Genomic DNA, 23,057 nt, shown 5'->3' on the forward strand with positions numbered 1-23,057 from the left:
AAATGCGTCTTTTTACACAAATAATGATATCTTGTGGCAATGATACGCCATTCATGTTATGAGTAATGAAATTCCCTATCCATCCCCTTTTGAATTATGAAAATCCGTAAAATACTTTTTGAGATATATCCAAAAATGTTAGGGGGGAACTTACTTTTTTCGTTTAGTGTATATATATATGGGGGGGGGGGTAGGACATAGCAAAATTGAACTATGGTATTCTGTGTAATTCTGTCATTAATTTTTCCTCCTTGTGACCATCAAGACCATCAGACAGAGTGGGACAAAGATCACTGGTGTGCCCTTCAGGCGAGAGGACTGACCGTACTGACGGGGAGCAATGTACAGGAGCTTGTTGTTTGAAGCGGGATACGCGTTCCGGACGGTGTTCGTGGTGTCATTAATAATCTTGTCCATAACCTGCTGCGGGCTGTACGAATTGTGTTCTCCGAGTATTATGGCTGCTGCACCTATACGGAGAAAGAACAGCATGCATGCCCTTTATCTACACACTGATAATTATAACACTTTACGATGACATGTATCATTTCCGATACTTAGATGTAGGTGATACAAAACCCGATTTTGTCCTTGTACTGTCCTTTAAAACAATGTTTCAGAGTACAGTTCATGTCATCTACAACGTGAAGATGACTGTCGCTGTCCACGAAAGCCCGTAAAACTCACCTGTGACGTGGGGACAAGACATGGACGTGCCGCTCATGGTTGCAGTAGCATTGCGGCCGGTGTACCATGTACTGATAATATCAACCCCAGGCGCATATAGATCCACACAATCGCCGTAATTGGAAAACGTGGCCCTCTCGTCATTATCTTCGGTCGCAGCCACTGTCAACACCTGCCATTAAAAGGTATACAAATACAAAAATTATCATAATTATAACAATAATGATAATGAGTTGTACATGTCATGCGAAATCATGTCGAAGCTGTGTTTTCATGTTGTCGGCAAAATGAAGCACACAAATTTTTGACAAATTTATTTAAAAAGATCTTCAAGAGAACGTACCTCCTTCCGAGAATTTGATTTTCATTCCAATCTCAATGCCAAGAACGACTATTTCTCGTGTAACTCCGCTCTTATAGTCAGGTCCAATTGACTTTCCAATTCATAGACAATAATATCACAATGAGCCATCGATTATTTGTGTTTATTCTTTTTACACTTACATGAGTGACATCTGATGTTATTGTATACACCAACCGAACACTGACACTAATTTTTTTTTTCTCCGTTCGACTGAATATTTCTTACGACATCATACGCATATGACAGTGCCAGTTACCAAAGGGACATTTTATATGTCAGTGCCAAGATGGAGAGAAGTCAAATGAGAAATTTGGCATGGTGAATGGAAGGTCAATTCGGGACAAAACCTGCTCCCTCGTTGACTATGTCACGAACGAGAAATTTGATCTTTTTGTTACAACCGAGACATGGTTGAAAGATATTGATAATGCCCACAGGGCTGAAGTGACCCCAACAGGGTATAAGCTTCTCGATCATCCCCGGACATCCCGACCTGGTGGTGGCATAGCCCTCTTGGTTAGAGATGGAATGTAAGTGATACAGATACAGATACAGATACAGATACAGATATTTTTATTAGTCTTTCTTCCAACAAAAAAGATAATCATTTTCCAGGTGAAAAAATACAATACAAATTATACAAAGTACACTGTATACATAATTCAGACATGAAAATATAACTATAACAATATAACTTAGCAGTCGCACATAATATTCAATCCACATGAATTAAAACACAATTAAAAAATCTTCACAATCATAATACAGAGTAACCAGGAAGAGAGACTAATAAGAGATAAAAAGACAGAGAGAGAAAGAAATATGAAAGAGAGTGAGGGAGAAAGAAAAAAGGGAGTCACCCAACTAGAAATGGTAAAAAGAAAGGAAAAGTCTGATATAGAGAAGAGAAAAAGGACATCATTTAAGCACTGCACTGTGTTTGAATTAAATTACAAGAAAGAAATATATATACAAAGGCTGCACTGGGAAAGAGGCAAAAACAACCTGTCGATAGTGCCCTAGTGAAGGACACAAGCTGGAATGCAGTGTTCAGGAGTAGCATACCTTCATGTAACGTCATGTAACTTCAGATGCGGAATGTCCCACCAGTTGCAAGCCAGGCAGTGACCACTGCCAACCGAATCATGCAAATTCGTGTAGTTAGCACGATCAACGCCCGGCACACTCCAGGCGAGACAATCCGCATCTACTCAAACAATTTACCATGGTCTTGTGCAAGTGGGCTTAATGCACGTGAAAACAAATCGAGTGGTGAAAATAAATAAATATGACCAAACGTCTTCATTATATCAGGTGATACGAGGCGAGAAGTAAGGGTGAGAGGGCAATGAGGGGGAAAGAAAAGAAGAGGAAGAAAGAAAAAAAAAAGAGAGAGAAAGCAAGAAAAAGAAGAAAAGAGAAAAAAAATGCATATGCTGGTAGAGAGACTACATGTACCCTATTGTTTCCCCATCAATAACACATTAAGTAACATATCATAATGCATATATAACAAATTTAAATGGCATCTTATGATACATATAAATCCCTAAACACAATTCATGTGTCAAATCTACAGACGCCTAAGAAAAGATTAAAGAAAGTGACTACGGTCGAAACCAAACAGCTCCAACTGACTCAGTGTCGCCGAGTACTATTGAATATGTATATTGCACATGGAATAAAAAAATTCTTCTTTGTAATATCTAATGATACAAAAAAAGAAGGTAGGGGAAGGGGGAGGGAGAAAAGAAAAAAAAAGATAGCAAGAAAAGAGAGAAAATGCATATGCTAGAAGAGAAACTACATGCTTTCCCCATCAATAACAAATTTAAAGGGACTGTACAGTACTGGTTGAGGTGGGGAACATTCCTAAGTGAGATAATGAAAAGCCTCTTATGAAATATGAAAGAGCATGTAATTTTAAGAAGGATTCAACGTTTATTTGATGAAAATTGGTTTTCAAATGGCTGAGATATCCAAAAAAGTGCTAATAATAAAAGGCCACATGCCACAACTTTATTAGGATATCTTTGTTTCACCTTGTTTTTGGATATCTCAGCCATTTCAAAACCTAATTTCATCGAATAAACTTTTGATACCCCCTTAGAACTGCATGCTCTTTGACATCTCATAGAGTGGTTTCTGAATATCTCGCAAAACGTTAAAAGCTAAATCCTCACCTCGACCAGAACTGTACACACCCTTTAAATGCATACATGAAGTATATAAATTCCTAATATAATTCTTCACAGATAGTTACATTGGATATCAGTTTCATAAGGTTCATATGTCAGTCTACAGACTCATAATAAAAAGGACTGGAACAGCAAAGACCGAACAGTCACTGACTCAGCGTCGTTGTAAACTATTGAATAAGTGTATTGCACATGGAATGAAAGTTTTCCGAAAACGTTCTGTTCTAACACGTATCTGACGTGCTCGACCAGACTCATTTAAAATCACTAGAGGATTTAGTGGGTGTAAAGAATCCTTCAATAATTTTTGAAAGTGAGTCAGAAGCCGTTCACCTGCCAAATTACTGAGACATTCTACATCTTCACCTATTATTTTCCCAGCAGTCTTTGTAATCCTCTCAAGCCTTAACCTATCCTGTACCCTCTAGAGAGTTAAACCAGATGCACAACAATATGAGATCACAGATTGAATTACTGAGCTGCAAAACAGTCTCATGAAATCTCTACTCACATTGAACTTGTTCATTTTCCTAAGAAAATACAACCTTTGACTTGCCTTTGAGTATGTTTTCCTAACATGTGTTCCCCATGACAGTTCATTGTCAATATGAACTCCTAAGTATTTATATTCTGTAACGATATCAACATTCTCACCATGTACACTTAAAGGAATAATACCATGGATGTAATAATACCAAGTGATGGAACTTGAGCTGAAACCTTACTAATCCTTTGAATATTCGGAGTGGAACATCAAGTATGAATCTTTTCGCTTGTGTTTGGCAGTCATTTATAGGCCACCATATTCGGCTAACCATCCATTCTCAATAAGCACTTTCGTCAGAGAATTTGGTGAATACCTCGAGTCTCTTATCCTGTCTATACATATCCGCTTCTGCTTCTACCGGTGCCTTTAACATTCATGTTGACTTACCAAGTGACCCATCATCTTCCCAGTCTGTTGATGTTTTGGAGTCTGTAGGCTTACAATATAGCATGTCATCGAGCCCACACATGAATCAGGCAGTATTTTGGATCTTGTTATTTCCCCTCAAGCAGAAAACATTATTTCGTGTCAACTAATGCCACATCATTTTCTCTCACTTCATTCTTTCGTGATTTGTCATTTGGATGCTGAGAAGCTTACTGTGCCTGTGATTTCATAGAGTCTATAGACCTGGATTCATTGAAAGATGACCTACGTTCATCCAGACGCTGCACTGACACTCCGAAGGATCTACATGAATTGGTTGACTGCTATAACGCAACCTTCTCACAAGCCCTGGATGATCACGTTCCCCTCTTGACAAAGAAGATCTCATCGCACAATCTTGTTCCTTGTTGCAACAATGATGTGAAGGCAGCTAAAAGGCTCAAGAAACGAGCTACACGTAGTTCTGACACTGATCTCGCTGCATATAAGGATACGAGAATATGAGCAAATAATGTGATGAGCGCTGCAGGGCACGTCTTCTCCATATCACTAAATTGACAAGCACAAGTCCAACCACGTGAAGTGTTCCAGTGCACAAATAAGCTACCTGAACGTAAACAAGATGTTCCTCTTCCTCCCAATCCTGACACTGTAGCTCTAGCAAACGACTTTGGGAGTTTTTTTTTCCTCATGCAGAAAACAGATGAACTCTGTCCAGATGGATGTCCCGCTACACCTCCTTCCACCTCCAATTCTGTGTCTTCATATCCTGATGATATTTTGCTTGACAACTTCTCGACCTTATCGGTCACATATGCCAAGGCCCTTGTTGTGAGGTGTGAAAAAAAATCTAGCCAGTGTTACAAATGCATTTTCAACTTGTTTTGAGTTGTCTGGACCCGCTTCTTCCAGTCTTGACAGATGTCATCAACTTATCCCTGTATAGTCTGGAACATTCACGTCTTTTGGGACGTCTTCCATAGAGCAAGACTATGACATTTTGACGCAGTTTGAGACCTCTAAAAGACGTTCATTGTCTTTGTTTATTTATGTAAAAATACGACACATTGGGACGCCATTTTAACGTCACAAATGTGACTTCTTTTTTACGTCTTCCATTTGAGCAAAAATACAAGAAATTGTAAACAGTTAACGTCTTTCTGACGGCAGCAATGACGTGAAATTGACGTCATTCTGACGTGTTTCTGCTTTCAAGGCAATGGCCTCAGATCGCAAACGGATCATCTAAATTGTTATGACACATTTCTAAGTCTAGTTTATTCTTTGATTTGTCTGTTGTGACTGTGGGCACATTCTTACTATTATTGTTAGTTATTGCCTCAAACAATTTGGGGAATTGGTTTGATTTTTATACACATAACTTTTGAAGGGTATCTGCTGCAAGCATACATTTATGTGTTTATATTCGGAAGCATTTGCAAGTGATAGTATTGAATAAGATCATCATTGCATTTGTCAAAAGTTGATGGCATTATGAAAACAGCTCATTCCTTGGTCTCATACCTGACAAGCAGCTGCAAATTGCGCAGAATGCGTGTGCTACGTTACATTGCAATTCTTATTTGTTTCTCATTGTAGTCCATCATTTCATGATTTACATTGGCTAATTGTGAAACGGAGAACTCCTTTGAATAGCATGTACAGAGATAGTATTGGTGCAGCACCAGGGTTTTTGCATGAACCCATGCAGTTAAAGTCATCATCTCAAACATTTGACCATCTCCGGGGTTTTCAAAATCATTCATCGTTGAAATCCGTCAGGGAATCCAAAAAATTCTCTTGGTGATCGGGCGTTCATGTATGTTGCTCCCAAATAGTGAAATAATCTCCCTATAGTTTTCCTCACACTAACAGTGAAAACGAAGGAAGTTAAATTGTTTGAAAGAAAAAGCCATGACATTTGAAAATTGTTCAAAACTGAAGCTTGATATTTTTTTTTAATTCTCCGAATATAATATATTCTATTTTCTATCTTCTATTAAAAGGAAGACGGGACGCAGTTATCGCTTGTTGTGTATGGGGTGCAATAGTGGAGGGAACCTATTTCAGCTGGAGCGTGTAGTTTCGGGACCCTGCGTCGGATAAGGGAGTTCACCCGCCTATTCACTCTGTACCAAAATGTGAGAATGAATCCATGAAAACGCTGGGACAACGACAATATTCATATGAATAGAAATTTTATACTGGTAAAGTTACCTTTGATATACAATTGTCATTTGGTTGACACCACGCATCTTCTTTGACATTAATCTATGTTTGCTCTTACCTTATCGATGGCACACTTCATTTCTTACCTTTTACAGTGTGAATGAAATTACAAGACAATTTCTTTGTCTCAAGAGAACAAAGCCTATTAAAAGAGTAAGATCTAGAGACTAGATAAATTTTCCTTCATGAAGGAAGGAATGAATGATATAACTCACTGAAGCAATCTTTAACAAAACAGATATCTGCTATACAACGCTTGCGGTGTGTGAATCTCGAACTATGAATTAAAAGGTGTCGAAGAAGAAGAACAAGAAGAAGAAGAAAAAAGGAAAAATAACCAGTTCCTTACGGGAACCTGGTATACATGTGGCGTCATCTCATATACGAAAAAACCTATTTTATCAGGTTCCCCTATAGACAAAAGTGGCTGCATTCGTGGCGTATATTCATCAGGGGCGGATCCAGGAATTCTGCAAAGGGGGGGGGGGGGGCGTGACTAATATTTCTGGTGCCACTTCCGGGTTTTATTTCATTTTTTTCTTTTTATTTTCTTTGTTTTTAATGAAAATTAAAGGGGGTGTGCGCCGGTTGCGCCCCCCTCTGGATCCGCCACTGTTCATGTTTATTGATTTTGTGTTTGATGCTGTCCAGAAAAATGACTTTGATCGAAAGATTAGAGTTTCTTCCTGAAGCTAAGGTCATTGAAGATGTTGACCATTCGGGTGCCCTATAGTGTATAATACAAATTGTAAGAGAGTTTTGCGATCCCAACAGCGCACGCTCTGTTGATATCTCACGTCCGATCGATATTTTGCATTTTTCATGGCATTTACTAGTATATGTTTAACCTTGGGAAGGGAAAACATGTCCTGCTTGAGGGCCCTTGTACAGGCGGATTGAATTGCAACCTGGCAGTTCTTTGTCAATTGGCAAAACGAATTTGTTTTGGGGCATTGAAGTCCCTCGAAGAATTGTGGAAGGAATGAATATACTACCTTATGTATATAACTACGATAGAACAGGAAAGCAAGGAAATTGTACAAGGATTGTAATCGGTATTACTGTCACTTCTCAGCAGCTGTCGAGATTTAAATTTGATATTAAGAATACCTGGAAAGTTTTAAAGCAGGCTATGAATATTCGGAACAAAAAAGCAGAAATTGGTGAAATAAAGTGGGATGATGAAATAATTAATGACCCTGTTGATATTGCAAATGTTTTTAATTCTTATTTTTCAAAAATAGATGAAACGCTTACTCATGGTATTCCGGCTGCAGAACAGAATTTTACTTAGACTAGTGTAACCCCAATTCTCTTTTTTAACTCCAACAAATAGATATGAGATTATCGATATTGTATCCTCTTTAAAAACAAACGCAGTTCCGGTTATGATGATATAGATAATTGTATTCTTAAAGGTGTTATATCATCAGTTGCAGACCCCTTGGCTCACATGTTTAATCTGTCAATTTTTGATGATATGTTTCCTGATAAAATGAAATTGGCTAAAGTGATTCCAATATTTAAGAAAGGCAATAATCTGGATGTCAGCCATTTTAGAAAAAATAATATACACCAGAATTATCAATTTTTTTAATGTGCACAAAATTTTCACAAATTCCCAGTTTGGTTTCCCAGAAAAACATAGTACTATCAATGCAGTTCTTCATTTTATTGATAAAGTTGTTAATGCAACTGACAACCATTCTCATTTGATTAGTATATTCTTGGACTTCTCCAAGGCCTTCGATACAATTAATCACAACATTTTACTCCACAAGTCATCGCACTATGGAATACGCGGGAAGGCCTTGGAGTCGTTCAAGAGTTATTTAGCTAACAGGAAACAGTTTGTTTCAATTAAAGATATAATTCAGTTATAAGACATGTTAAGTGTGGCGTTCCATAGGGAAGTCTTTTAGGGCCGCTGTTATTCATAATATATATCAATGTTTTTTTCCTCTGTATCTGAGGTACTTTCCCTTATACACTTTTTTGATGACCAGTGTTTTTCATGCACATAACGATATCGATGTTCTTGTTCAACAAGTTAATACAGAATTGAAAAAAGTGACCGATTGGGTCAGAGCTAACAAGTTATCATTGAATGTTCAAAAAACAAAATATATGCTTTTAAGCAATACTGTTGATTCTTTGAATTCAGAAATAGTTCTGAATGATTGTAATTTAGAAAGTGTGACATGTTTTTTATTTCTTGGTATTTTTGTAGATAATAAACTTTCTTGGAAAATACATGTTGATCATATCTGCAACATGTATTTCTCGCAATATAGGTGTTATGAACAGACTGAAATTTTTATATTCCTGAAAAGACATTACTTGTGTTATACTCCTCTTTGATACTCCCTTACTTTAATTATGTAATTTTAGCTTGGGGCAATACTCATCAGACGCTGCTGAATAGAGTGTTATTACTGCAAAAGAAAGCCCTCAGTATCATTTCCAATTCTCCCACACGTTCACATACAAATGCATTGCTTGACTGTAATAAGCTATTAAAAATCAACGAATTATTTTTATCTAACTTAGGCCAAGTTATGTACATGTATGATAACAGTTTACTCCCACCTATCTTTGGTTCTATGTTAAAAAAAATCAATCATTCCATAATTACCCCACCCGACGTTCTAACGAGTTTCACTTACCACTTCTTCGAACGATTCTAGCAAAGAATACACCTATTTACACTGGAGCAAATTATTGGAATTCCCTGAATCACGATATAAAATCTGCTCCTTCTACATACTCATTTAAAAGGAGATTGAAGTTTTTTCTTTTACAATTCCTATAATGACGACCCCCAGAATCAGATTAGTTTATAGGCTTATTTTGTTACCCGTCCGCAAAATCTGTATTGTCGTTCTTTTTATTATTGTTACTATTGCCTAAGCTTTGTCTATGATAAGATCTTCTTAAACCTATACTTCGCAGTTGAAGGGTTGTTGTATATTCTTTTTCTTCTTTTTTTTCTTCTTCTCTTTCTTGTTTTTTTCTTCTTTTTCTTCTTCTCTTTCTTCCTCAAACCTCCGAGGATCGTTGTCTCTGTTACATATTCCTGTCTATTCTGTTACCTCTTTGTCACGCTATAGTCTTGTTTCCTCTCGTGTCGTCAAGTCAGTGTCTCGTTGCTGTCCCAGTCTTCTCTCATGCTCATTATTTTGTTTGTTGTTGTTTTGTATGTAACTGTTTGTCCATCTGTCTCTTAGTGGGCTACCAGACTTTTTGTGCCAAACTTTTTGTGCTACTTTGTTGCTGTTTTCAAGCAATTTTTGCATCGAGCTTTTAATACAAGAGGGGCCTGCACTGTAAAAGCATTGTCTTTTTAGTGGGTCCCTCCGTTTTTTCACACAGTGCATTTTGACAATTATTTCACTTTCGTTACCTTAGCAATTATTGCAATGTATTGCTACTGTTAGTTTTTTTCTATTATTGTTGTTTTCTCTGTCCAAATTTACATGCATTGTTTCTGTCACTCAAGAAAGTGAGATTTACGTTTATATATTATTTCCTTGTGGAATAACGAATAAAATTTGAACTTGAACTTGAACTATATAGAGAAGAAAAAATGAGAAAAGTATACCGAAGTTAACTCACATTTGGATTTCTTGCAGGTGAAAACGTGCATGCGTCCATTCTGTCATTTCCCGCTGACGCCACAACTGTAATACCATAATTGAAGACATTGTTTACGGCATCGTCGACGGCATCGGAGCCTACGGAACCCAGGGACATCGAAACGATGGCTGGCTTTCTCGCATTTTGTCTAACCCAATTCAGACCTGCTTATGGAAAAAAAAGAAACACCGTTTTCGTAATTGGACACAGCCAGGGGAAAAAAAAACCAGATACTGCAGGATGGCAGGATATTGAAGGATGAGTGAGCACAAATGAAATAAAAGATTTAAGGTACTTCATACTATTGTTGTCAACTATGACAAGCGGTTGCAGAAGTAGGAATCATTTCTTGATTTCTGTCATATTCGTTAATTTTGTGATTCTTCCATTCTTAAAAAAAAAAAAAATGGCATGCCAATTGCCAACAGTAACGTTCTCTTGAAGATATTGAAGATCAAGTTAGCGTTGGGATTCGTAGTGATCAGATTAATTCGGTGCTCGGTGTTACTTTAGAAATTTAGTTTTCTTTATGTTTTTTTGTTTTCCTGATTATTTTTTCAGATGTTTTTATGATGATTAACAGCTTGATCAACATTGATTTCCTCATGAACATGAAAATGTATATTACACCAGGAGTATTCTTCATTGAACTCATCCGCTGTATTAGTATATTTGGGAGTCAAAGAACATTTGATTGTGTTCAGAATATCAATGTCCAGAAATACATTTTTCATGTTAGGACATTGGACTCAAGGTTTGGAGCAGTCTCCCTTCCAACTTGAAGTTCGCCACTTCAATCAACAGAGCAATGAAAGTCACAACTTTTAACCTGTGAATATCCAACAGTTCATCTCAGCCGATGCCAAGTCATATTGTTTGTGCTTCATCGCTCCACTCTGACGAATGTAATACTAAAGGGCTGCCCATTGTGGTGGTATTATTGGTGTAGTATTATGTTATATTGATGCTTCCTAAGTTTATTCAGATCTGTGCAGTTCCTCATTAATATGTGCAACATTCTTGCAACAGCCATGCATGATAGTAAACTGACTGAAATCTTGCTCTTCCGAAAGACTTGTTATCCTGTCACAGAAGGGTGAGAAGGTTGTTTCCCCCATGTCCTTCCGACCTTGAATCATATAATTGTTATGCATGTTGTTCTCTCTTTGATGTGCATCTCACCTTTTCACCTGAAATACACCACTTGCGTGGTTAATTCAGGGGGACTGGTCAAAGTAGTTCTGATTTGTTTCGCCTTATTAAATCGTGTGTCTAACTGACACGCTGCCCTGTGTCGATGTATAGCTTGAAGACGGTGGCAGCTCGTCACGACAGACAACAAAAAGTCATAGAAGAATTACAAGGGCGAGGTCCTACGGGATTTATGTATGTCCTTGAGGGAGTCAGTGCAGCAAGGCCGGTACATATTCGTTAAATATCAGCTTCATGTCCTGCTCATATACGGCGGATGTCCTGCGGATATTCTGTACATAATATGCTGTTATCATCACTTATGGCCGACCTGTCAGTTAGCCATCAGTAACTACATGTGTTTGCCCGGTAGTCGTCCTGTGGCTATGCCGTGGTAATGCGTTTGATGTGCTGTGCATAGCCGTTCCATCCGTTCCATCTAGCAGTAACTGACTTTGCAAAAGGCCAACGCGTGGAAACGCGTGGAAAACAACATAGTACAGTACAGATACAGGAGGAAACGTACAACTATCGGATAAGGGTCGGATAACGATATCCGCTTTTAGCGAGGAAAAAAAAAACACTTTGTGCATGCACAACGTTTCCTGGACGCTCTGACGGAAGATAAGCATCCATCCAAAGGTAACAAGGATATGAGCGCTCATTTTAAGGGATATCAACGGATACGACATGCGTTTCTTATGAGTTTGCCTTATCTGGAAAAGTGTGACAGGGGCATTTACCTTCTATGGTTTCAGTCAGGGTTCCACGGCCGTAGCAGTTTAAAACACGTACTCCATACAGGGTCGCAGCTCGGGCAATACCGTAAGAGTCTGCCCCTATTGTTCCGGCGACATGCGTTCCGTGTCCCCTACAATCGATTCCTTCCTGGAGCAAATGAACGAAATGCAAGAATTAAATCCTCCTTGGCCATACGTACCAAAAAGACTGTAATGAAAAACATGTCTTGACGCCAGATGCGACTACGCCCTGATGATCAAACCGTAGCAATTAAGGCTTTGAACCACACAACAGCATCGCTGTATCTTTGATGATGCTCTAGATTTCAACAAGAGACCCGAGTTTAAGTCCCGACAAACGCATGCATCCTTTTCACAAGGGCTTTTTGTGTGTCCAACTTGACTAGGGCTATAAAACATATAGATATAAATGATTCTATGATAAAAATTTTCCTAACACAGTGTTTTTCTGTCAAAACTGAACTTACTTACTAACATGTTTTACCCTAAAATGATATCTTCCTTACTCTGTTGTTAAGACCAAACAATTTTAAAACTTGATTCTTTTTGCTTTAATGATTAAGCTCTAGCTTTGCAAAGATACAAGGTGATGAAGCTCTAAATAATTACAAGTCTTCCTCTAATCTGAACAAATTAATAATGTTCTTGTTCTTTTTTTTTCTCCTTGTATCTTTCGCAACAAAAGTCATGAAGTTAGAATGATAAAACAGTTCAAAGGCAAGAAGGTTTGGAATTTAGAAATGAACGAAAATTTAAATTTGTTATTAGCTTATCCTTGCCCATCGTCACTAAAACGACTGTAAAGCTACTTTAAAAAAAAATGTCTTGATGACCAAGCCATTGCGAGGTTTTGAAGCATATGGCAGCATCGTTGTATCTTGGATGATGTTTTAGATTTCAACAAGAGACCCACGTTAAAATCCAGACCTAAAACGTGTACATCCTGTACTTTGAGAAGTTTTCATACTCAACTAAATCCCCTATACCTTGAAAACATAAAATTTCATTGCTAGAATATACTGTGACATGAACTTACACGATATCAATGTTCTTTTGAAACAAGACGCCTCGTTTCAAGGAAACAGTGTAAGGAAACAAGGTACTCTGAAGAAGATGTGGTAACGACACATTGTGGTTACTTGATTTTTCATTATGCCATCACAGTCTACCTGAACATAGTGTTAACTTACACCGACAGTTTCAAGAAAAATAGAATGATCAAAAATAAGGAGAGTTGTATAAATGTGACCAATGTACAATATGCTCACTCATGATGGGAATGTCGACAACCAGACATTGGGGGAGGTGGGGGGGGGGGGGTGTTGTTAAACAAATACGCAATGTCCCACGTTTCCTATGCAAACACGCAAATACGCACATACACACACATACACACATAAGACGAATTCCTTCAGATATACATACTTGTCCTCCAACAGTGTCTGTCCCAACGACAGCCCTGTCACCGAAAAAAATGTTGTTCGGACTAATTCCAGTGTCCAGGATGTATACGCTAACTCCTTTCCCACCACCTGAATGCACATACGCATTAGAGAGCAGTAAGGAACAGCGAACGAAACGACTCTGAGCTGATTGGGCCAATAAATGTCAGCGTTCGAATGGGGTGTCTAGGACGGGTGCACGTCACGAGTTCGACACCAACGAATCACACACCATACAGCCCATGAGTCATACGTCCTACGAGTCATACAGCGCACGAATCATACAGCCCATGAGTTCAAACAATAAGGCCTACAGGACCGACATTTTAAACTTCGTGTTGTAATGTCGAACTCGTGTGCCTTATTTGCCTAGTGTCGAACTAATGGGCTGTATGATTTGTGGACTGCGGGACTCATGGACCTTCTTTCAATGTCGAACTTGTGGCTGTATAAACTCGTGAGTGGGCAACCTTACGAGAAAAAAATGTGAAAGAAGACTCCAGTTTAGACAAAAGAAAATTGGAAAATGAACATTCATTTTTAATGGACACGTGTGCCCCTTTAAAATAAACTTAGAAGTGATGGGATTGAAAAAAAAGGCAAAATCTTCAGTGTCAAAAAGCGTAACTTTTGAAAATACAGATATAGGAATTGGAATAGATAATGAATATGGAAACAAAATAATTATTCACCACGCAACTTCGGCGGATTAAGTGGTAACCAGCAAGGACAAATATAAAGATTTGACACCTATCACATGTTTTATAATCATATGCAATGTTTTCTTTTCATAGTAATCCCCCAGAAGAGAGAGAGAGAGAGAGAGAGAGAATAAAAAAAGAAATCACTTGTTCCCATCATTGTGCATTTCATTCAAGTTATCCATATTAAAGAATTTATTTCTGCACTGGGGAATCGTCAATGACTTTTTAAGATTTTGTGATGTTTTCTGATAATCTTGATAAAAAGAAAATCTTATTTTTTCAATGGAATCATACATACCATCGTAGTAAGCGTTTAAGTCTAGCGGGAGCCTGCGTTGATTGACACGATCAATTCCCCATGAGTACTGCGCCCAAACGATGCTGTTTTCTTCGATGTAAGACACCTCCTCCATCTCCAAGAACTTTATCGTTAAGATACAAAGGTAGAATAAAAAGAAATGATGGTCCATCGAGAGAGGGATGTTGGTAATCAAACAAGAACGTTTCGTTTGTTGGGTTCATCCCCGTTTTTGCACAGGATACAAGTTTCTCATAGTGCTGTATTCACACTGTGTTCCCGGCGGACACGGCAGTCACGTTTTAGGCCACCATGGTCAAAAAGGGATGGACGTGAGACTATGCGGTGAGACGTGATAGCCAGACGTGACAGGCAGTGATTGCCGTGGATGCTGTGTAAGATTTTTAAACTGTCAAAAAAAAAATGCTACGGCAGTCCCGCTGCTGATGAGAAACATTGTACGCCGTAATAAAACAGGGTGAACACAACAAAACGGCACGCAATAGGCCGTAATAAAACTTAGAGGTGGTCCGTAGCGGGACGGCGCATAAAGTTGCGCCAAACGAGGCTGCCAAACGGCTGCATTCGAATTGGGACAGTTTACACATCTGAAAGTTTACACATCTGACATGGCAACCACGGCCTGTCACGTTTGCCTTTCCCATACGTCCCACCGCGTTGTCTCACGTCCATCCCGTTTTGACCACGGTAGCCTGAAATGTGGCTGTCGTGGCAGCCAAGAACATGGTGTAAACGTATCATGAGCATTACATCAGATTTTACTATTAAAAGCTGCCATAGCATGTCATTAAAACAAAACAAGAAACATCAGTTTCAATGCGAAAACTAATCCTCATATTTTTCTAATTCGTCGTTTGTTTTTTTCTCCAAGTCATACACTTCATCATCTCACCCGCTTCAGACATTTTATGCTTCCTCCTGGGTCAAAAATGCATGCTTTGAATGGACCTACAATAGGACTTTAAACAAAGTAGCAATGGAATGCAATAATATGCCTCCGTAACCCACTCAAAGGCGTGATGTGTAGGGACGCTGTATTTCGTCAGAACATTCATTAGAAATGTGATACCGTACAATGCAGAATTAAAGCAGAAAAGCGTTACCTTTGAATTTTCATTCCAGGACTTGAACAAGATATCGATATTTCGTTCGTGTATACAAGGATCAACACTAGCAGTGGCCCGCTGGCACGTGACCACTGCACAGATTTATGTCGGAAAGCCACTTTTCCAAAAAGGTTATCCTTTGTTGGCCCAATCAGCAAGATTTGAAGTGGAATGCAATGTTCGGTTTTTTTCTGATGATGCTAATATATATATATATATTTTTTTTTTTCAAGGTAAAGCCCGAAGGGCCGCCAGAGAGGGGAAAAAAAAAATGTCGAGCCTCAATTTCTCGTACATCGTTATGTACAATGTGTGTTTGTTTGTGTATGAGAGAGAGAGAGAGAGAGAGAGAGAGAGAGTGTGTGTGTGTGTGTGTGTGTGTGTGTGTGTGTGTGTGTGTGTGTGTGTGTGTGTTTGTAGGCTCTGATATGCATATCAGCTGCTTGTGTTAGGAGAGGGGGAATCAGAGACAGAAAACAAATACAGGTGTACTTGTACTATTCAACAATATGAAGTCCGCAATGTTCTTGTGAAAAGACTAGGGTAATTGTTACAAGCTTTGCTGCTTTTCATATATTCTTCAAACCCTTGTTGCTGCCCTACCAATGTCCACCAGCAAAGCGGTTAATAAATAACCATTAGAGTTTTCTTTACTTTTAACGTTGTTCAATGGTGCCACTTTAACTATACTAGTAATCGAACTTTCAATCCGTCATGTGGATGTTTAACGTGCATCTTGATCAAACACTTTAAACTAGTTGCAGTGAAGTGTGAAAAGAGAAAATAAAACACCTTCCATTCAGATACGGATCTAACAGATCCTGCAATAGCGTATCTTTTTTACGTACTACATGATGTAGAATTACAAATACCACGTACACGACAAAAACAAGCGCTTTCAGTGCTGCATTGCATTAATCTGGATCTACGTGAGGTTTACATCAAATCCAAAACACAGGTGAAGTACAGATAAGCTTTGCTTCGATGAAAATCATAATGTCTGTGGATGAATATGGTATAGACCTATAGTCCAAAATGTGATATTCATGGGTAGGCCATGTCATGAGAACATATAATTATACTGTAGGAAAATTGCAGTATAGGGACGAAATAGTCCTGAAAATAGGAGAGAATTCAATGCCAGGAATGCTTTTCGCTGGTAATATGAAGATTTATCATGTTTTAATGACATTTTATATTTTTCTGTTCACTTTTACAATAATCTTGTGTGTCCAGTGTGAAGGGGCTTGTCTTAATATACAAACCTACCAACAAACACAAAAAGAATAAACTTTTCTATTCCTCCTGCCACTAAACATTTGAATATCGGTAATAAAAATTATATATCTTAGTGAAATGGTAGCAGTGAAAAAGGGGTATAAAAGGGGGGGGGGGGGGCTGAAGAGTTTCAGCAGAAAGGCCTGTAGCAAAAACATTAACGAGACAGATTCAAAAAGAAGAATTTACTTCAGAACCAAAAGAGAGCTCCAGAATAGTATTTGCATAGTGTTCCTTACTCTTTGGAGCAATTCGGGAGACAAACGAGCGGAGAAGCCTTTGACAACGGTAGTGAAGACAGATAGAATTGAAGAATTCGCTCCCGACGCCTGAACTGTGGGTGAATGCGAGTCCATGAACGTGTTTATGTCATAATCCGGCTATGAACAAACAAATTGATTCGAGAGAAAAAAAAACAACAACAATAGAGATACGGCAGATTTATTAACTGCCTGATAGACTCATGATTTACAACGTTTCGAGTACCATAGCCTACTAAAAAGATGTAACATAAACTCAGCTTTTATCATGTGTCAAGCCCATGCAGGCTTGCTTTTGATCACGTTTCACACGTTAGGAGAGATGATGTTTCGTCATCTTTATTTCCTACGGGGTTCGTATATTTAAAATGAAATTACATATTTTGCTTTTGAAGTTGAAATTGAAAGGAAAGTCTTAGTTTTCCCCTTTTTATATTCTCATCTTGTTTTTGTTTGAGGCTATAAAGAGACGCAAGGAAACGAAAACTTACTTGGTTAACTTATGATCTGAAATGTAAGCTCTCTCTGTCCAGTTTCAAACGAGCTCTTGATATATATCTGCTGTAGCCGAAGCAACTGCTCAGGATTTCTCTCTCTCTCTCTCTCTCTCTCTCTCTCCTGTCTCTACTTGATATTGTTGAAATAACATGTTTCTTTAGGGTATTTGCTCCGTTGTCCTTTTTTTTTTGCTTTACTTTTTTAATGTTTCGTTGTTTTTGTTGCTATACCTGATACTTGTTCATTTCTTTATTATTGTATATTCACTTTGTATGTATTACTGCTATTTTTATATTGTTCACGGATTTGCAGAAGAACAGCTTTGCTGAAGCAAATTGCCGTGATTAAATAAAATAAACTGAACTGAACTGAACTGTTTCATTCATACACATTGTGTTTCCTTGGTCTTTTGTTGTTATTGCTATCTTGAAGGGTATTTGCATTATATAAACGACAACATGTCTTTTTTTTTTTTGCATTTTAACTGTTGTATCTTGAAGGTCAAAAACGAATGTGTTCACTCATGCTTAAAGTTTCCCTGAGTATTGACCTACCAGTTTGTAAGCAAAACCTTTGATATGGTATTATAATGCGTTGATTTTTATCACTGATGATAATGAATACAAGGTATAATGCCGCTTATCACACTTTGAAGAGCACAAAAAGCAAGAAAGAAAGGAATTTGAAGTTGTCAATTAAGTCATAAGATCACTGAAATATATAGTGCTCTCTTTAAAAAAAAAAAAGTTGTGGGCATAGTATGAATACGCAAGGGAATGTTGTACCAGGGAGAAGATTCAGCATAAGATAAAGACCTGTCTCCTAAATACTGATCAATAACAGGTGGATTGTATATTGATAGTATCAAATTTGTCATGGCGATCTGAAAAGGATATTCTATGTAAATCAATTTCTGCAATTAATGGCGCCACAAACAAGCACGATATAATTCGTGGCTTCATGCTGTTTAACTTTCATTTGAAATTGATTTTAGCGATCTTAAACTACATGAACAATTAGAACTAATAATAATTATAATGAATTATCTAAGAACTTGGGGAAAGTGGTCCTAACCTTAACACGTCGTAATGAACATTCTTATAGAACTGAAAAAAAACCTAAGGGGATATTGAATGTCGATTAAATTCGAGACACAAGATTTTGAAGGATACTGATTTCTAAAAAAATGTTTTTACATAATGTTGATGTCTTTATGTATTTATCACCAGCTGCAGGGGTTTATTTTCACTTGGTCTACTATCAGATGGTCGCATACTCCGGCTAAACTCTTTTTGTCTGCTATCAATTTCGTCTAATTCCCGTTTGGTGCAATTCTCACTTTGTCTAAGATCCAGTTTGGCCAATAATCATTTCGTCTCATGATCAGATGGCCTAATTGCATTTTTTTTTCTCTCCTTGGACTTTTTTTTTTCATTTTGTTTAACAACCCGTGCTTGTTAAACGAATGGGCATATTGTTACGGTCCCAGAGTTAGGCAAATTAGGATTACACTTGAAAGTTTGGTAGGGCAAGTCTTATGGGCGGACACATTATCTGAGAACATTGTTTGTATCTGTGGTTCTTCCTTGCCACGGACGAGCCCCCGTAGAGTTTATCAACCGAAGTAGACTCTGTCCCCAGACCAGACCACAAATGGTCGTCGCTTACGGTCACTGTAGAGTAGAGTCATTGTTCTTAAAGTAATTCGTTGTATGCACGAAGGTGATGAATGATGCCTTGCTGTTGGAAGAAATTAGAGTGAGTCTTGAGGAATATGTCTTCTGAAGTTGACTGGGGAGAAAACTAAATCTTGGTATCAGCACTGGTGTGTGACAGTTATGTAATCTTGCAAGCTCGAATAAAATACTGGATTGAGACATTAGCCATCGAGATGACTGGTGCCTGGTTTCTTCTTATGTCCTTTAGAGTTGAACTCTGTTTTGGGTACCTACTCAGCGGTCTCAACAATATCATAAGTAGACAAACTGATAATGAGCATAAGTGGCAATTGAACTAAATAGTCATTATATAGACAAACTGGTTGTAGATGACATGGGATCAGACCATGTGGGTTGAGACTAAATGGCTATGACCAAGTGGGAGTATAGACCAAGTGATTTGACGAAGTGTGGGTAGACCCAGTGATAGATCCACCGCTGCAGATGTAACATTACTAAGAAAAATAGTCAATATCATATTTACCGGACTCGTAAACACACTTTCCACGTAACTGCATCTTTTGTTCCCACATGCACATATTTATTATGCTTTTTACAAGAAGTTTCGAATGCATTCCCTTCTTGATACCCATGTAATGAATACTGAAACTTGATAATGGAGCATTTGAATGTATATATTTAGGTCCTAAATATCAGTATTTGATAGTGTTCCGAGCACGATGTCAGATCCTTAAGACTGGTATTAGTTATAGCATTAATATCCATGCATTCGATAAGGACCAAAATGTGATGAAGCCCCAATAACAATGCAAATAAAGTGATTGATTTTTAGTTTGTTACTACATTGTTTATAAAATTACTATATTATGTAGTATTACCTTTAAAACACGGCATGGTAACGGATGGGCGTTGTGAGCCGATGAAAGAAGAACGAATCACTTTATGTTTTTTTATGATTATGAAAGCGTCTTCTCTGTAATAAAGCAAATGATACCACAAACGGCCAGCATTCGAAGGTCTCTATCTTATTTTGATTCATTCTCGTATGAGCACTACTCCTAATAAACGGAGCAATTAGAACACGATTGTGTGTGTGCTGTTTTTTTTTTTTCGATATCAAGAAGGAACTTACTTAAACAAAATGCTTTCTCGAGGGCACATAGTGGAAAGGATGGATGGTTTCCCTATTTTTGCCATGATACATCAAATTCTTCTGTCTGACAAGATTTGAATATCATAATCCTCTCTGATTATAGTTACTACAGATTGTCAGATATACAGGAGATCTCATCTCCTCTATATTTTCACGTAGTCTTTGGATTTGAATTTGGAATTATTTTGTGTCGTCCAGACTGATATGCATTGTTACAAAATATGAGGGAGCATTACTAAACTGAAAACAAAAATTGCCATTGTCATAATCTTATCTTTTTAATCGGTTTTACTTCATGAGTACACAGTCAACTAAACACAGTATTTTTGTCCTATGCATGCCCGTCCAGAACACTAAACTTCATCTAGAAAAGGCAGTTTATCGAATAAATGGTGTTATCTCGGGTCAAGGTGCATATTGCGACATGTAATTTTGTAGACATAACAATGACTTTGTAGGAAGAAACTATTTCGAAGTTAATCCTAATTGTCGAGGTTTACAAAAGAATGCGTATCAATAAGCCTACAACTCTTTGGAATGGAAATCATCAGCAAAATAGGCGCTTTATTTGGATCAAAGGAAGCAAGTAGATTATGTGATAATTCACTTCGCTCACTTTGAGGACGACAATGTACTCTCCTGGAACCCGGTGACTTTCTGCTTTCGTCCTGAGCTTTGAAGTCGGCCCACTGTCACTCTTGATAGCAGGCCGTGACGGTGTTGGAGAAGGGCTCTCTCTGATGGGCTTTGGTTCAAACGTTTCACCTTCCCGTAGAAGTGCTATTCCCAACACGACGAGCACCCAAAAACTGCATGACCGGGGCATTGTTTGCACTTACTTTGCACCAGTTTGAAAGTAGAAAACAATATTTCAGAGAAGGAATGTAGAGCAGTAATTTTCCTCGGAGAGACTAAATTATCAACACGAAACAAGTGTTTTCTCTTGAGCTAGTTTCAAAATTGCCAGAGGTCTTCACATGCAAACTCACAGAAGTGACATTAGCCTTTAGGTTGTTCAAGCGAAATCATGAAAAAGCGGCCTGACGCCTGGCCCCAACAAAGTGCTCAATAAAGTTCGGGATTTACCTCCTGGAATGTCTGGTTTTATTAGCTACGAATATGTACATTGTACATAGATAGAAACAATAAAGACCTTCCGTAGACATTGCAAACTGTTAGCTTTATAATTATAATAATGTCAATCCAATTTTCTCACTATCTGACTACACTGGCCTTTATGCAAGGAGTTGATATGCCATCTGAAATGAGTTTCCTTGTAAAGAGATTTAGAGAGGCGACGAGTAATCATCAGAAAAAAAAAGATCATAGGTAATCTATGTAATGATCTCCCAAAGCAACCAAATACTTAATTTCTAACAAATTAATTCATCTTTAACTACACAATTCTAAGGATTTTATACTGCATACATTCACACTCCAACTTCGAAGTTCTTCTTGAACGGTGTGAGGATTAACATCGAGTGCAAGAAAAATCATTTCGGTGTTTCTATATGATCGGAGGCAAAACCGTTGATAACCCCAAGATTAAATGGATTTGCATAATTATGTTTATTCTTTTCTTTTTCTGGGAGCTCTTCCTTTAGAAGATCAAAATTAGATTTTTGGGGGTTTTATGGCCAAAGTATAATGTGTGCGAGTGATGTAACACACACACACACACACACACACACACAAACATATATATATATATATATATATATATATATATATATATATATATATCATTGCTGTGCGAAAATTCACAGTGCACGATGTTGGGAGTTTATAAGAAGTGCAAAGTACAGACAAACGCCATAAACAGAAACTTTGAAGATAAACACGTCATGATCACTATCGCTGTCTTCTATTAATCTTGAATGATACCGTGACGAGACATCTAATGTGAGAAGTTATTATAAATATATATTTATGTATATATATTATATATATATATATATATATATATATATTATGTACAGCGAGAATTTTGAGCAAAGAAAATGGGTTTTCATCGGGATTCGAACTCGAGACCTCCGGATTACTAGACCGGTGCTCTACCGACTGAGCTATTGAAAGCCCTAGATCGGTGTCCGTCCCAAACAAGTGCCAAACTCTTAACTCTCTTTGCTCGTGTGGTCAGAAGCTATAGTGTGTGTATGTGTGCCACACACACACACACACACACACACACACACACACACACACACACACACACACACACACATTAACCTGACATAATCATCGGGTTCGAATCCCGATGAAAACACCATTTTCTTTGCTCAAAATTCTCGCTATTTATTATTTGCTTCTGGTCAGTTTTCCCTTCCTTGTTTCAAAAAAATATATATATTACATATATAAGAACATTTCCTGAAGAGGTCAAGAATTATAGACGATAAACTTAAGTGGGATGTAAATAATAAGAAAATTTAGTTAAAAGGCAATCAGTGATTGTATTGTTAAATATTTGTTTTGTTTTATCAAAGTGTAATACAGTTTGTTATGTGTTTTTTATCAGTAGCATGGTTTAGTAGTTTAACAGAGAAAAATAAGTTTAAATTGATAAGAGTTGTATCATAAGTCAGTAAAATTATAGGAATGCCTGTGCAACATCTAGA

The 23,057-nt window shown here is 37.7% G+C and overlaps 1 protein-coding gene across 1 annotated transcript; it reads right to left on the reverse strand.

The window, feature by feature from the left end:
• Positions 1-237: 237 nt before the first annotated feature.
• LOC140241417 (extracellular serine proteinase-like) lies at positions 238-21,265 on the reverse strand. Its single transcript, XM_072321148.1, has 8 exons — positions 21,056-21,265; positions 17,089-17,229; positions 14,445-14,568; positions 13,426-13,532; positions 11,983-12,127; positions 10,028-10,212; positions 688-859; positions 238-470 (listed from the first exon to the last, which is right to left on the reverse strand). Exons 1-8 carry the CDS (start codon positions 21,263-21,265, stop codon positions 238-240), a joined length of 1,317 nt encoding a protein of 438 aa, XP_072177249.1.
• Between the last annotated feature and the right edge of the window lie 1,792 nt (positions 21,266-23,057).

The sequence above is a fragment of the Diadema setosum genome, chromosome 18, assembly GCF_964275005.1.
Source record: "Diadema setosum chromosome 18, eeDiaSeto1, whole genome shotgun sequence".
Classification (NCBI taxonomy): Eukaryota; Metazoa; Echinodermata; class Echinoidea; order Diadematoida; family Diadematidae; genus Diadema; species Diadema setosum.

Excerpts from the sequence above, each read along its gene's own strand:
- LOC140241417 (XM_072321148.1), bottom strand. The coding sequence starts at position 21,265 with ATGCCCCGGTCATGCAGTTTTTGGGTGCTCGTCGTGTTGGGAATAGCA. Across the intron at positions 13,533-14,444 it reads CTTAAACGCTTACTACGATG|GTGGTGGGAAAGGAGTTAGC; the intron begins GTATGTATGATT and ends ATGTGCATTCAG. Across the intron at positions 10,213-11,982 it reads CCTGACTGAAACCATAGAAG|GTCTGAATTGGGTTAGACAA; the intron begins GTAAATGCCCCT and ends TTCCATAAGCAG.